Source organism: Ovis aries, chromosome 18, assembly GCF_016772045.2.
Source record: "Ovis aries strain OAR_USU_Benz2616 breed Rambouillet chromosome 18, ARS-UI_Ramb_v3.0, whole genome shotgun sequence".
Classification (NCBI taxonomy): domain Eukaryota; kingdom Metazoa; phylum Chordata; class Mammalia; order Artiodactyla; family Bovidae; genus Ovis; species Ovis aries.
The window spans coordinates 65798649-65815542 of NC_056071.1; the positions used below are offsets into that span (position 1 = coordinate 65798649).

Here is a 16894-nt window from a genome sequence, read left to right on the forward strand (position 1 = left end):
CGGTCTGTTCTCTTAAAATCATGGAGCCGCACAGCATTCGTTAACTTGCGTGCCTCTGTTCCTCTGCCTTGTGCTCGTGACAGTCACTCATCCTGCTGTGTATTGTTAGGTGTAATTTGAAGTGGGTAGGCTTGTTCTCCATTGCTGTGGACTGAATTGTGTTCCCGGGAATTCAGATGTCAAAGCTTATTTGGAGATAGAGCCTTTGTGGAAATGATTAGGTTGAATTAGGTCATAAGGGGAGGCACCTGATCTGATAGGACTCGTGTGCTTCTAAGGGGCACCAGAGAGCTTGCTTGCTTTTCCCGCCTTGTAAGGGCGCGGTGAGAAGGCACGCGTCTGCTCGCCACAGGAGCTGCCTGTGCTGGCGCCCTGGGTGCTGGCGCCCAGCCTCCCAAACTGTGAGAAAATGCGTTTCTGCTCTTTAAGCCACCCTGTGTGTGGTTTTTTTGCTGTGACAGCCTGAGCTGACTAATATGCCATTCTTCTGGATTACTGTGTCCTTTTAAAGGACTTGGGAGTCTTTCTTTCCCCTGCTGTTCTGGTGGTTGTGATGCTTTAACACCCGTCAGGAGCAGGGTATAAGGCTCTTTTGACCAGCAGTTAACTGACAGGAACTGGAAGATAAGGATTTTCCTCCAGTGGGTGTTCGCCACAGGTTGGTTGGACTCCTGATCTGAGGAGTGTTGGCGGAAGCCTTTCTTACACGTGAGCTCTCTTTATTCCTGTTTCGTAATTTCCCACTTTGCTTTAGGCCTCCGGGGAACAAGTAGAATTTCCCGGAACTTTACACAGTGGCAGGGACACTTCTGTTTCCTCGCCTGGTGAACCCCCGTGGCTTTCGTTGTGCAGGCGTGAGCTCACTTGTGAGCACACCCGTGCGCACACACCCTCTACAGCCTTGGGCGTGGCTGAGTGCTCTGCCAGGCCTGCGTCTTTCTCAGGCACCTAGTGATGCCCCACTGTTGCCTCTTTCAGAGCTCAGAAGGTGGGAGCTCTTCTCCTGGCTCCAGCTCTGGCCCTAGGTTATTTTGGTGGTTGAGTCATCCCAGCAGGGAACTGGAAGGAAGAAGGGATTAGGAGCTTCCCCTTCAGCTTTCATTGCCACACATACACACATTGTGTTAAATGAGGACACTTGGTTTTGATAAAGCCTCTCTTCCACAGTGAGATTTAGCTGAATGCAACATATTTTGAACTGTTTTTGCTTTAGATACTATTTGAACAGCTGCTGCTGCTAAGTCACTTCAGTTGTGTCTGACTGTGCGACCCCATAGACGGCAGCCCACCAGGCTCCTCTGTCCCTGAGATTCTCCAGGCAAGAACACCGGAGTGGGTTACCATTTCCTTCTCCCATTTGAACAGCAGTACTTGAAAATGAAAATGTATACTAACAGAATCAGAATGGAATCTCTAGAAGGTGGATACTAAGCAGAGGCAGAAGAAATGAGTGAACAAGGGGCCTCCAAGGAGAATAGAGACTAAACTGGAAAGACGGCATTTATGTGGATTTGGGTGTGAGAAGAAGGAAGAAAGCAGGATTGTGGCCAAAATAGTGTTACCAAAGGGGTTCCTTTGGGAATGGGCAGATCCAAGTATACCACGTGAAATTACTTACGAAAGTAACGTTTGTGGGGTTTTTTCCCCACGCCACATGGCATGTGGGATGTTATTACCCCGACCATGCCCCCTGCAGTGGACCACTAGACTGTTGAGGAAGTCCCTTGACTGTAACATAATGTAATTTTAAAACCACACTGATGTTTGCTAAAACATCAGAAACCCCTTTCTTCACTCTGTCTCCGTCTCTGATGTGTCTGCGGTTACTGATGCGAGTGTTCAGGGCCTTGGGTCACCACAGTAACCTCACTGACTGCTTCCTGTGTACAGGTTGTGTGCTGGGGCTATAATAGGAGTCCTCTACCCAACTGAGGTACACACAAGGTGGTCATCATTTACGTACGTGAGAAGCCAGTATTTCCTTTTGCTTTATTTAGTTTCCATCAAGAGTTAAATTTTCTGAATACAAAATTAGAATTTCGCCTTTGCTTTTTCAGACATGTACACTCATTAACTCTCCCCTCCTCCATCAATTCTGATTTTTTTCCTCCCAGGCAAGGGGTGAAGGGGTGGTGGGTTTCTTCCACTCCAGGGTCAGACTCTCTGGATGCCTTTCTTTAGCTCATTAGGAGGCTAATAGATTCCTAGGAAGTAATCAAATATATGCGCAGATGAAGGCTTTAAACCACGTTAAGCAGTTTTTTTAAAAAGCATTAATATGAGTAATACAGGGTTTTTGAAGTAGCAGTGTGGACCCCTGTATGTGTTCTGAGATCCTTTTAATGGGAGTCTGCAAAATCAAAACTGTTTGGGTAACCATTAAGACATTATTTGCTTCTTTCATTCTTTTCCACAAGTGTAAAGTAGAATTTTCCAGAAGTGGTGTGACATGTGATTTAATAATTGACTGACTACAGGAGGTCATGTGAGGATTTTATTAAAATGTTATTTATATTAACATGCAGTGGACTTTTTCAGTTTTTTATTGTGATAACATGCACATAGTATAAAATGTATTAACTATTTTAAAATGTGGATTTCAGTCGTATCAAATACATCCATAATGTTGTGCAGCCATCACCACCATTTATCTCCTGAGCTCTTCATCTTGTAAAACTGAAACCAGATCCATTAAATTCGCCATTCCCTCTTCTCCCCAGCCCCTGGCACCCAACATTCGGCTTTCTGTCTCTGTGCTTCTGAACAGTCTAGGAGCCTCATATAAGTGCAAGTATACAGCGTCTGTCTTTTTGCTGTTGATGTTGTTTAGTCGCTCAGTTGTGTCCGACTCTTTGCTACCCCATGGCTGTAGCCCACCAGGCTCCTCTGTCCATGGAATTTCCCAAGCAAGAATACTGGAGTAGATTGCCAATTCTTTCTCCAGGGAATCTTCCTGATCCAGGGATCGAACACACATCTCCTGCAGCTCCTGCATTGCAGGTGGATTCTTTACTGCTGAGCCAGCGAGGAAGCCCAAATATTGATAGATACAACCTGTATTTGGTTCAGCATAACCTTTTTTTTTTTTAATAATTTTAAAATCTTTAATTCTTACATGCGTTCCCAAACATGAACCCCCTCCCACCTCCCTCCCCAGCATAATCTTTAAGAATATAAAAGGGACCAAAAAGTGCAAGAAATGTTGACAAAGAATCTTTGAATCTGTGTTCTGAGGGACATGTGGTAGGAACACAGCCTTGTCAGTTTGGGGTGAGATCATTTGTTGTTCTGGACCTCAGGTGTAAAGCTGGGTTAATTATGTATGTTCCCTAGTTCACGGTACAGCCTCTCTATTCACTTCCATCCCCTTCCATCCCCTGGCATCACCCCATCCCCGCTCCTCGCTGTCTGTAGCCCCTAGTTTTGGATATCCGTTGTTGTTCAGTTGCTAAGTCATGTCTTAACTCTTTGTGATCCTGTGGACTTCAGCTTGCCAGGCTTCCATGTCCTTCACTGTCACCCGGAGTTTGCTCAATTCATGTCTATAGAGTCGGTAGTGCCATCTAACCATCTCTTCCTCTGCCACCCCCTTCTCGTCCTGCCCTCAGCCTTTCCCAATATGAGGTTCTTTTCAAATGAGTCAGCTCTTTGCATCAGGTGTGCAAAGTATTGGAGCTTCGGCATCAGTTGTTCCAATGAATATTCAGGGTTGATTTCCTGTAGGATTGACTGGTTTGATCTCTTTGCTGTTCAGGGAACTCTCAAGAGTCTTCTCCAGCACCATAGTTCGAAAGCACCAGTTCTTTGGTGCTTAGCCTTCTTTATGTTCCAATTCTCACATTCCTACACGACTATCGGAGAAACCACAGTTTTGACTATATGGACCTTTGTTGGTAAAGTGATGTCTCTACCTTGCAATTACTGTCTAGGTTTGTCATTGCTTTTCTTCCAAGGAGCAGGGGTCTTTTAGTTTCATGACTGCAGTCATCATCCACAGTGATTTTAGATCCCAGGAAAAGAAAATCTGACCCTGTTCACTTTTCCCATCGATTTGCAATGAAGTGATGCCATAATCTTAGCTTTTTGAATATTGAGTTTTAAGCCAGATTTTTCACTCTCCTCTTTCATCTTCATCAAGAGGCTCCTCTTCACTTTCTGACACTAGAATGGTATCATCTGAATTTCTGAGGTTGTTGATACTTCTCCTGGCAGTCTTGATCCCCCTTGTGATTGAGCCATCCCAGCATTTTACATGGTGTACTCTGCATATAAGTTAAATAAGCAGGGTGACAGTATATAGGCTGGGCATAATCCTTTCCCAATTTTGAACCAGTTTATTGTTCCATGTTCCATTGTCTTGCCTCTTGACTTGCATACAGGTTCCTTAGGAGGCAGGTAAGGTGATCTGGTTTTTCCATCTCTTTAAGAATTTTCCACAGCTTGTTGTGATCCACACAGTTAAAGGCTTTGGTGTAGTCAGTAAAGCAGAAGTAGATGTTTTTCTGGAATTCTCTTGTTTTTTTTCTATGAGCCAACGGATGTTGGCAATTTAATCTCTGGTTCCTCTGCCTTTTGTAAAGCCAGCTTAAACATCTGAAAGTTCTTGGTTCACATACTGTTGAAGCCTCACTTGGACAATTTTGAGCATTACTTTGCTAGCGTGTGAGATGAGTGCAGTTGTGTGGCAGTTTCAACATTCTTTGCATTGCCTTTCTTTTGGATCGGAATGAAAACTGACCTTTTCTAGTCCATGGCCACTGCTGAGTTTTCCGAATGTGCTGGCATATTGAGTGCAGCACTTTAATGGTATCATCTTTTAGGGTTTGAAATAGCTCAGCTGGAATTTGATTTGGATCCCAAATTAGATAAAAATGATGACTAATATTTTCATTATATAATCTCTCCCCCTTTTGGCGTGGTTTCTGGGAGTTTTTTCCCCCCCTTGTCTATTTAAATGTAAAATGTTGTAGCCATATTTGTATGAAGCCCCTCTTGTCAATTATAAAATATTTATAAAATGTAAAATAATTGTAACTAGTTGAGTTTTAAGTTTTTAAGGTTTAAGTACTTGTTTGTTAACAATGTCTCGTGTCTGGGTGTTTACAAAACTGTTACCAATTAATCTATGATTCCCAAATCCTTGGGCTTCCCTGGTGGCTCAGCTGGTGAACAATCTGCCTGCAGTGCAGGAGACCTGGATTCGATCCCTGGGTCGGGAAGATCACCTGGAGAACGGAAAGGCTACCCACTCCAGTATTCTGGCTTGGAGAATTCCATGGACTGTATAGTTCATGGAGTCACAGAGAGTTGGACATGAATGAGCAACTTTCACACCAGATTCTTAAAATCCTTAAATATTTATTAATTTATTTTTTTTCTAGGTTGCAATAAAAATAATCGACAAAACTCAGTTGAATCCAACAAGTCTACAAAAGGTAAGATTGGTCCAGCAGCCAGAATTTTTTTAAAAAATGATTTTCAGTGCTAATTGCCGTCTAATTTGTCCATTAATTACTTGTACTGTTATTTTTATTGTGTTTAGTACATAGTAAAGCTTCCTCTTCCTCAGATGACTACTTTAATGTAATATTGTTTAAATGCAGTATTGTTCGATTTTTTTCCTTCCTTTCCAGTTGAAGATAATGATTTTTAAATGTTCTTCATAGCACAAACTGAAGGCTGAACTTTCAAATTGAATTTTCTAAATATTGACTAGAATAGAACTATAAAAAAACAGAAGAACGTATTTCCATGTAGTCTGTCTTATGCAGAGTCATTCACCTTTACAGCTCATGCTGTGCTCTTTTTTCAAGTCAGCACTTTAGCTCTATTACGCTACTCGTCTACGTCTAATTAAGGAGTGATGATTAATTCATAGGAAAGGAAAAAAGTAAAACTGAATTGATAGTGGAAAACATGTTGTAATACACTGCTGCCATTTGCATTTTCTAGTGTAGCTCAGAAGTTCTCAGTGTGCTGCATGGTAAAATCACCTGGCCCTCTTTTCAAGCTCCTCACAGCCCTTGGGAAGATGCACTTGCTCAGGCAGAGCCTGGTCATAGGTATTTCACTGGTGCATCAGTGAATGATTAGCACTCTGCATAAAAAGATCCTTCTAGTTCTTCTCAGTTTTGCAAAGCCTTTTTGCATTCTTTATTAGATTTCTAGACTTGGCCTGTGGTAGCTGGAAGGTACGGAGACCTAGAAATACGGACAGGAAGTCCTCTGCCGCCTAACGGAATGTCTGACTTGACCTTGAGCAAGTCACTTAACTTTCTGACATTGGGTTTCTCATCTTTAGAAACAGAGATAATTTCACTAAGTGAAATAAGTCAGTCGAAGACAAGTACCATATGACCTCACTTACATGTGGGATTTTAGAAACAAAACAAATGGACAAACCAGAAACAGACTCACAGAGAGCAGAACTGTTGGTTGCCAGGGGGAAATGGAGTGGAGTAGGCAAGGAAGACCTGAGTGGTGAAAACTTCTAGTTATGAAGTAGACGAGTCGTGGGGGTATAACATATAGCATGAGGAACGAAGTCGATAATGTCACAGTAATTTTATATGGTGGCAGGTGGTTATTGGACTTACCATGGTGATCATTTCACAGTGTATTTGATTGTCAGCTCACTGTGTTGTACACCTGAAGCAAACATAATGTATGTCAACTAAACTTCAACTGAAAATAAAAGTAACTAATTAAATGAAGGTTTAGTCTTTTCACGATGGATTATATCAATGAAATAACACATATAAAAGTTTTGTAAACTGCAAAGCAATGTGTAAGGTATTTTAAGTATAATGCCTTATGTACATTTCTAATGTAGTTCCAATGGTTATTTTCCATTTACATCATGATTTTGAAATCTTATCCTTGAGGGGTGGGGTAGAGGTTTAGGTGGGAAGAGAGGTAGATTTTATCTTGCAGTGAAAATGTTATTTAAACGAGTGGTTCTGCAGGGCATAGTGGGGCTTAAGGATTTTCGGGGTGGCCTTGGAAGGATCCAGAAATTCTAGTTCTTTGTTCTGAAGATGAAATTATATCCCTTTCCTTAAACTTTCATTTCTTCATGTACCTAGGGACATGGTGCTAATTAATAGGTAAGGGGTTATAAAAATTTGGTATTCAGAACTAAAATTAGTATGTAAAGAGGTTTGCTGAGGATTCTAATGATGTTACAGATCTTGCATTGTTCAAGTGTACTTGTAGATAACTGGAATTCTGCCATTTTTCTAGGAAGAATTTTATCATAGTATTGAATTGATTGCAATTTTTGTTTCATGCTTGATGGCTTTTTTTCATCGCTTTTGGTCATAATTTTTAGTTGCCACTATCTTTTTTATTATTATTTCAAATTACAGTTTGTCATATCACTGTCAATTCAGTACATGACAGGCTGTCTGGTTAGCTTGATGGCGAGATGATGCAGATATGTTCAGCATTACTTTCGGCACATAAACAGTAGGTAAGACTTTAAGATTTGTTCGGCATAGCACAAGTGTGAACCATCCACAGAAGATTTATACTAGAGGAAGATCCATCCAAGTTAAACAATCTGAGGAGTGTAATGTTTTCAGTTTTAGGGCATTGTTTTAAACTGTGAATCATGTGTTCATATTCTTTTCTTATAAATTAAAAGCATTCTATAAATATTTCCTTCAAAATTCTTTTTTGCTGAGTTCCTTTTCCGTGGAAAAGCGGCAGCAGAGTGGCACATACACCTGGCATCTTACGCCCCTGGAACAGTGGTTCTTGCATCTGGTTTCTTCCTCAGCGTCACTTACAGTTGCCACCACACCTGCGTCAGCACCACAGCTCTTTATATTGTGAGCTTAAACTCTGGAGCTTGCTGTGCAGCCTTAGGAGCCAACGTTTACATTAAGGAGCATTCTGTCAACAGTGTGTAATCTTTTTGTACCGCCACTGCCAAAACTATGTGGGCTGGCTCATTCAGGCAGTGTTTGAACACCGATGTTAAGATAGTTTAAAAGTGTTCACAGTATCCTAGCTCACACATAGATCATGTCTGATGAGCACAGATAAGCAATCCTGAGGTGATTGCGTGTTTGTAACTGATACTAATTTCACCGACAAGTTCCTCATTTTTCCTTTTAATTTTTCCAGCCACTGAGTGAATAAATGTAGATTCTAGTAAGATCTGTCTTTCTCCATTCTTTTTTTGTGCTTCTTAATTTCTGAGTACTATCCCTGAGACATGTTGCTGTTTATAAACGTCTTTTAGGTCAGCCTTTAAAGAAATGTGTAACGTTGTGTACTTATAATGCTGTTGAAAACAACAGGAGCTTAAAAAATGTTAGTTTTCTTCCTGGTTTTGCAAAATCATTTTTAGCTTTGATTTGGTTACATGCTCTTGTTTTGTTTTGTGTGTCATTAAGAAGCAAGTTATGACTTTATTAAGACATGCCAGTACACTAAGTGTAACCCATCTAAAGTTATTTTCTTTTCTAATCTTGGAGTAGTACTAACAAAAAGAGAGGGAGTATAGAGTCATGGGTGGGAAAATGGTGAAGCCAGACTACATGGATTCAAGTTTAGGCTTCAGCCTAGCCTAGCTTTGTGACACGTCACCTCCCTGGATCTTCATTTCCCTGTTTTTAAAATGGAAATAATAACATTATCTCTAGGGCTGTGGTGAGAATTAATACGTTAACATTTAAAAGCCTATAGAAGAGCTGAGTGTAGTTCTTGGCATATGCTAAGGGCTGAGTGTTATTGTGTATCCTGCTGAATATTGATTTTGAGGGAGAGTAGATTTTCTTCTTTTTTTTTTGGAGTGTAGTTGACTTACAGTGTTGTTTTAGTTGCAGTGTACAGCAGAGTGAATCAGTTATACATATATATGTTATCTGTTCTCTCTCTCTCTTTAAAATTCTTTTCCCAGAGATATTTTTGTTTGTTTCTTTAATTTTACCCTCACAGGAAGTAGGTAAAGCTTAAGAATTGAATTGTGGGTTCTGACTTGGGTCTCATAGGACCTATTTGCTGTAGACTACTTCTGATAATGGCTTAAATTTAGTATAAAGTACTATAGTAGTTTGCTCAAGCTGCTATAATCAAATACTGTAGACTGGGTGGCTTTATTTCACAAATTGTGTTTATTTCACACAGTTCTAGAGGCTGGGAAGTCCAAAATCAGGGTTGCCGGCATGGCCGGGTTCTGGTGAGAGCTTTCTTTTTGGATTGCAGAGAGCTGCCATCTCACTGTGTCTTCACAGCAAAGTGGGGGGAAGGTGTGTGAGCACCTGTGCATGCTCTCTGATGTCTCTGCTTAAAAGGGCACTAATCCCATTGTAAGGAAACACCCTCATGACCTCATCTAAACCGACTTAATTCCTGGATGCCCCGTCTCCACATATCACATTGTGGAACAGTTTCATGAGGTAAGCTGTTATTCAGGAGAGAGAGGCCAGGGGGTAAAGTAACCTGCCCAGAGTGCCCTAACTGATAGATGTGCGAGCAGTCATTTTATGATGGGTGTAGTCAGCGTGGAGTTGAACGTTAGTGAACTCTTAAGTGAAAGCGTGTTTAGCAAGTTTAGGTAACAGCATTTGCTGTAAGCAGTGTCCTTGGGTCCTTCATTGGGTAGGATTTCATCGTCCTCAGATGCTAGAGTGTGTGCTTCCTGTGTCCTCACATACAGAGGCTTTTCACACTAACTAGCCTGATGGATATCTTTTCCTCTTCATACTCTGTTAGGTGAGTATTACTGCCGTCTTGATTTTCCATTGAGGAGACAGGCTGAAAAGTTAATACAGTCTAGCTCTCCAGTTCGTAGAGGGTAGAGCAAAGATGTAGATCTTAGTCCAGCTCCACAGCATGGACTCGCTGCATTTCCTTACGCTACCCTCCTGTGATTAAATCTCCCTTGCTGAGGTGGGAACTAACCTGAGACTTGTTCTGTAGTGGTGGTGAAGAAGTTAGTTAATAATTTCAAGTTTGAAGAAATATTTCAAGTATATAAGAAAAGAAAGCCTTGTTCCCCACCTCCCCTTCTGAACTTTGCATAACTCATGTCTTAATGCAAATTTGTTTACTTACTCCTTCACTTAACAAGCACTTACTAGTAAATGCCTGCTGTGTGCCAGGCACTATTCTAAGTATTGAGGATAAACATTGAACCAAATGAACTTCTGGCTTTTGTGGACTTGACATCATAGTAGGGGAGCAGCAGTGAACAGATACATGGTGTCACGTCATGTCAGTGCCATAAAGAAAAACAGAGCAAGGTGTATTAGCTGTATTTTCCTGATGTTCATATTCTCGATGCTCTGGCTGATCTGGGAGAGAGTACTCCCAGAATTCGCCGGCTCCTGGGAATAGAAAACTGCTGCCCCGTGCTCCAGCCACACCCTCTGCTTGATCTTAAACTCCAGGAGGCGGTTATTTCTCTGCCCTTCAGGTACTGGACACCTAACGACTATACTTAGACCTGAGATCTGCTGAAATGACCCAAAGGAACCAGTCCTCAGCCTGCTCACCCTGCCTGGACTTGCCTTTCCTGTGGAAACCAGGATAAAAACTTGCCCATGCTTTCCCCTTGCTCTTTCTGCCTCCTGACCCATCCTGGTGCTCCCTCACAAGGCCCTGGATGGCACTGTGTGCCCCCTTTTTGGGAACTCTAAGTAACCATCCTTTTAGTGGTAGTCTTCTCCTAACCTCTTGGCTCACCATACCTGAATAATAACTTACATATTAAGATACAGGGTGAGGGGATAGTGTTCAAGGAATGTGTAGGGGTGTCCTCTTAGCAATTCATTTAAGAAACTTTATTGTTCTTCTGAACCAAGCCTTGTGATAAGAAGTCAGACAAGTGCAATGGACTCTGGGTGAACCCATGTTCACCAGTAAAATTTTACCTAGGCCTTAAGGATCTAAATATTTTTCAGTAAGTAAGGAAGCATGGAAAGACATTTTCAGTCCTCATTGCAATGTTGACATGGAGGTCCTCACTGAGCATTTGTGGAGGATTGCACAGACAATTTGAGGAGCAGCAACAGCAACGGGCTACAGAGGCCTGTAAGTATGCAGGGCCATGTAAGGCCCTGAGCCAGAGGCTGTATCAGGCCGAACTGGGAGTCTCAAATGCCCTGGCTCTTTAAGGAACACTCATCTGTGTGTAATAAACTTTTTGGTGGTTCCCTAACCTTCCCCTGGGTTCTTCTGACTGAGATTGTGTTATTTTAGAAATAGTCTTGGGACTTAGCTGGTGGTCCAGTGGTTAAGAATCCACCTTGCAATACAGGGGATGCAGGTTCAATCCTTGGTCAGAGAACTAAGATCTCACATGCTGCGGAGCAACTAAACCTACATCCCACAACTGCTGAACCTGGAGTGCCACAACTCAAAGAGTCCATGCGCCGCAACAAAAGATCCTGCTTGCCACAACTAAGACTCAACACGCCCCCCCCCCCCCAAAAAAAAAAGGATTCTTGATCACCATACTGTGACATCAATATAAGCAGTCCGTCATCTTTTTCTTAAACTGGAACCATTTAGTTAAAAACAAGAACTATGTAAATTAATGAAATAATTGATTTTTTTCCCTTAGTATATGTTTGTGAAAGCTGGTTAGCCAGCTTTAGCATTTCCATGGTGGCTCAGTGGTAAAGAATCTGCCTGCAATGCAGGAGACCTGGGTCGGGAAGATGCCCTGAGCAGGGCATGGCACCCCACTGCAGTATTCTTGCCTGAAGACTCCCATAGACAGAGGACCCTGGTGGGCTACTGTCCATAGGGTTGCAAAGAGTTGGACATGACTGAAGCAAGCGACTCAGCACTTAAGCAGCTTTAAATACGTAGAGAGATGGAGGCATTCTTATTCCTGTGCCTCTCTGTTCCAGTGTTGATGACTCCAGTTATTGACCAGATTTTTTTCTTTTCTAGTTAAACATCTGTCGTCTAGAAACATGTGCAGCACTGTTCTCTATTCTTTCGTATGGAGCTGTGGTGGATATGGCAATCCAAAAAGGAAAAAACCCAAACACTTCTAATGCAGTATAACCACCTATTTTGAGTCTTATTGGTCCCATCTACAGAGTAAACACGGAGCCTCTTGGGCTAACTACAGGACTTGCCCTCAACACAAGGCTAGTTTATTCCATATCTATATTTGATTCTTTTTCTTATCTGAATTTATCTGATTTTTGCTAAAAACCAGTTAATTGGTTTCCTGCTGTAATTCCAGTCTGCTGAGGGTATTTTTGAAAAATTAGTGTTTTGTATTACCTGTCATTTCTATTCTGGTGCTCTGTGCTTCGGACAAGGATGTCTTTGTCCAGTTAAAGATCTGACAGGGCAGAGACAGAGCCCTTAATGGAGAATCCATGTGTTAGTTGATCTTGCTGACCCAGGAAAACATTTTTTCAGTAAGGTTCAAGCACCATTCTTCAATCCAGACTATTAGAAAAGGAGATCCCTGTGTTTAAAAAATATTGATCAAAATTACAGAAGAAAAAGAAGAATGAACCTTAAATTCAAGTATGTGCAAATTATGAGAATTCCCTGGTGTTCCATTGGTTAGAACTCTTGCCTTCCACTGCAGGGGGCATGGGTTTAGTCCCTGGTCAGGGAACTGACATCCTGAGTAACAGCGCAGTTCAGTGCAGTCGCTCAGTTGTGTCCGACTCTTTGCGACTCCATGGACTGCAGCACACCAGGCCTCCCTGTCCATCACCAACTCCCGGAGTTTACTCAGACTCAATGCCCATCAAGTTTGTGATGCCGTCCAACCACCTCATCCTTTGTCCCCTTCTCCTGCCTTCAGTCTTCCCCAGCATCAGTCTTTTCCGGTGAGTCAATTCTTCACATCAGGTGGCTGAAGTATTGGAGTTTCAGCTTCAGCATCAGTCCTTTCAGTGAATAATCAGGACTGATTTCCTTTAGGACTGACTAATTTGATCTCCTTGCAGTCCAAGGGACTCTCAAGAATCTTCAACACCACAGTTAGAAAGCATCAATTCTTCAGTTTTCAGCTTTCTTTGTAAGATACATACCAGTTTACTGAATGATTATTGACATATTAAGTATAGCTTCCTTTTATCAGCGTATTTCTGGGGAATTCTGCTTACACCCACTCAAGTCTGTTTTCTTAAGTCGGGTATTTTTTTTTTTTTTTTTTCCACTATAATGCTTAGAGGTCTGTAAGTGACCTTTTCTTGGCATCTCAGGAAATCTTAGTTGTGGGACAAACCAAAGAACTGTATATTTGGAAGCAGAGAGAACCGGTTCATGCTTTTCATGTAGTCTACAATGTAATTTACTTTTACTGTTAACCACGCTAGGTTATTTGGAGTACCTTTGCTTCAGTCTCCTTAGGCCAGTCTTTTTTAACCCTTGCTGTGCATTAGAATCATCTCTCGTGGAAGCCTCTGGCTCAACGGGTAATGAATCAGCCTGCCATGCAGGAGACACAGGAGATGTGGGTTTGACCCCTGGGTCGGAACGATCCTGGAGGAGGGCATAGTGACCCACTTCAGTGTTCTTGCCTGGAAAATCCCACGGACAGAGTAGCTTGGAGGGCTACAGTCCATGGGGTCACAGCGAGTCTGACATGACTGGGTGACGGAACACACAGTGGAGTTTTAGGGAAACAAAAGGCCCATGTTTTCTTCAGAATACTCCACCTCCTGGAGGTGCCGACTGGTTGGGTCTAGGGTGAGGCAGAGGGATCTGGGTGCACATCTCAGATGAGAATGGATCCCAGACTTCTTTGGTTCCCTGCAGGATTCTTAACTTCTCTCCTGTTTCTGAGGGTGCCCTTTGTTAAAGGTGACCCCTTCCTCCAGTGGTTTAAGTCTTGTAGGCTGGTGCCACTACCAGTGCTGAATATCTCCTCCCTCTCAAACTCTTCCTAACCAAACTTCTGGATTTCTTGCCCATCTGGTGAAGCCCAGGTCATTGTTGGAATCGTTTTCATCAAGCAGCTCTGTTCATCTTTTCCTTTCTTAATAGCTTCCTCTTTCCATATTGACTTGTAAGAGGCTAAGTAGCTCAGGTCACTAACAAAAAGAGTTGTTAGAGTCGTGGATTTTTTTTTTAATTCATTTTTTAAAATTGAAGTATAGTTACTTATGATATAAGTTAAAGGTGTACAATATAGCAATACACAGTTTTTAAAGTTTATACTCCCTTTACATTATTATAAAATATTGGTTATAGTGCCTGTGTTGTACAGTAACCCTTGTAGCTTATTTCATACCTAATAGTTTGTACCTCTTACTTCCCTGCCCACTCCCCTCCCCCCATTGGTAACCACTAGTTTGTATCAGTGAGTCTGCTTCTGTTATATCCAGTTCGGTGTATTTTTAAGATTCTGCATTTGAGTGATACACAATATGTCTTTGACTTCTTTAACTTAACATAATGCCCTCCAGGTCCATTCATGTTACTGGGATTGCAAAGTTTCATTCATTTTTATGGCTGAGGAGTAGTCTATGTATACACACACACCGCATCTTTATCCATTCATCTGTTGATGGACATTTGGGTTGCCCCCATGTCTTGACATATGTAAATAATGCTGTTGTGAACATTGGAGTGCATGTATCTTTTTGAATTAATGTTTTGAGGTTTTTAAAAATACGTACCCAGTGATGGAATTGGTTGTATATAGTTCTGTTTTTAGTTTTTTGAGAAACTCCATAGTTTTCCATAATGGCTGTACCAATTTACATTCCCATCAGTAGTGTGTGATGGTTCTCTTTTCTCTTTCCTCCACATCCTGACCAACATTGATCTTTGTGTTGTTTTTGGTAGTAACCACTCTGACAGATATGAGGTAATATTCATTGTGGTTTTGATTTGCATTTCCTTGATGATAAAGTGATATTGAGCATCTTTTCATGTGCCTTTTGGCCGTCTGCATTTCCTCTTTGGGAAAACAACCTATTTAGTTCTTCTGCCCATTATTTAATTGAGTTTGTGGTTTTTTGATGCTGTATAATATGTGCTGTTCATATATATTGGATATTGGTTCTTTATTGGTCATATCATGAGCAAATGTTTCCTCCCATTCAGTAGGGTGCCTTTCCGTTCCGTCAGTAGTTGCCTTTGCTCTGTAAGAGCTTTCAGGGGCAATTAGGTCCCATTTGTCTGTTTTTGCTTTTGTCTCCTTTACTTTAGGAGAAGTCCCAAAAAATACTGCTGTGATTTATGTCAGAGTGTTCTAGGAGGTTTATGGTATCCAGTCTTAAATTTTGGTCTTTAACCCATTTTGAATTTATTTTTTGTATATAGTTTTGGAGAATGTTCTGATTTCATCCTTCATTCAAACTGTAGCTGTCCAGTTTTCCCAGCACTAGTTATCAAAGAGACTGCCTTTTCTCTATTGTGGATTCTTGCCTTGTTTGTCATACATTAACTGACTGTAAGTGTGGGGGGTTATTTTTGGGCTCTCTATCTTGTTCCATTTATCTGTGTTTATTCTTGTGCCAGTGCGATCCTGCTTTGATTACTGTAGCTTTGTAATATAGTCTGAAGTCAAGGAGTGTGATTCCTCCAACTCTGTTCTTTTTCAAGATTGTTTTGGCTATATGAGGTCTTTTGTATCTCCATGCAGATTTTAAAGTTATTTTTTCTATTCTTTGAAAAACACCATTGGTATTTTAATAGAGATTTCATTGAATCTGTATATTGCCTTGGTCAGTATGGACATTTTAACAACGTTGATTCCTTAGAGCACTCCATCTGAAAGCAGCAGAATACGCATTCTCTTCAAGTGTACGTAGAGCATTTTCTAGAATAGATCGCATACTGGGCAACAAAACAAGCCCTGGCAAATTTAGGAAAATGTGAATCATATCAAATGTCTTTTCTGACTGCAACACTGAGACTAGAAGTCAACTACAAGAACAAAAAAACCTACAAAAAAAACACAAAACACTTGGAGGCTGAACAAAGTGGATCACTAAACCAGTGGATTCCCAAAGAAATCAGATAGGGGAAAAAAATACCTAGAGCCCTATTACTTACAATGGAGGATCTGCATTCGGATCAGTGTAATGAATCAGGTACAGGATACAAACTTTTACAAACAGGATGTGGTAAATGAAATCTAAGACAAACCCTTCTTCATCTTAGTATTTAAAATACTGAGAATTAAAATATATGTATATTGTTAGATTTCAAAAGTGGTCATAGAAGTGAGAGAAAATACAGCTTCAGTGTTGCTGGTGCTTTAGAGGGAAATTTTCAATTTATTGCCTGACTTATTTTCACTTTGGTAGGAGGCTTAGAGTAGATTTTGAATTGAGGATATTAGAATTTATTTTTAATTGTACCAGTGGTTCATTGTGCTATTTAGAAAAGTCACTGAAAAACCAAGTATGTTAACACATTATTGACTGGGAATGTACTAATACGTCTTTTGTTACCTGAAGGTTATTGACCAGAGACGTATTAATGCGTTTTTAGAGAATGGTGCCGTTAGCATCACTGTGAGAGCTGTTAGAGCTTAAAATTATCAGGGGTTCACTGTACATTATGATTGTGGTTGTCATTCACATTTTGCTCTGTTAGGTTTTTCTTTCAGCCAAAGTGTATGTTATAAACAGAAAATTTCCAAAAATGATGCATCATGATATTTTGAGTGTAGAAGAATTTTTCAGTGAGTTTTATGCAGATACTTTCTCTGATTGTCCGAGCAACGTATATACTAGTGTCTCAGAAGATGGTAGTTCTTCAGGTTCTGATTCAGACAGTGTGAATGTTATACCAACAAAAAGAAAAACCTTAGTGATTGATTCTGATCCAGAAAGTAAAAATGAAACTCATGGTGCTGGAAAATGCTCCTTTGCTTCAGCAAAAGAGTGCAGAAGATATTTCACAAAAATTGGAAGACTTAACAGGTGTGTCAGGTATAACTGTTGAA

The 16894-nt window shown here is 41.0% G+C and overlaps 1 protein-coding gene across 10 annotated transcripts in view; it reads left to right on the plus strand.

Moving 5' to 3' along the window:
- MARK3 (microtubule affinity regulating kinase 3) overlaps window positions 1–16894 on the plus strand; it is a 110981-nt gene that overhangs the window by 36951 nt on the left and 57136 nt on the right. For all 10 annotated transcript variants that reach the window (XM_012099079.5, XM_004018007.6, XM_012099084.5 and 7 more), the window contains one exon: window positions 5382–5435. In XM_012099079.5, coding sequence (XP_011954469.1) covers window positions 5382–5435 — 54 coding nt within the window. The remainder of the gene's footprint in view (window positions 1–5381; window positions 5436–16894) is intronic.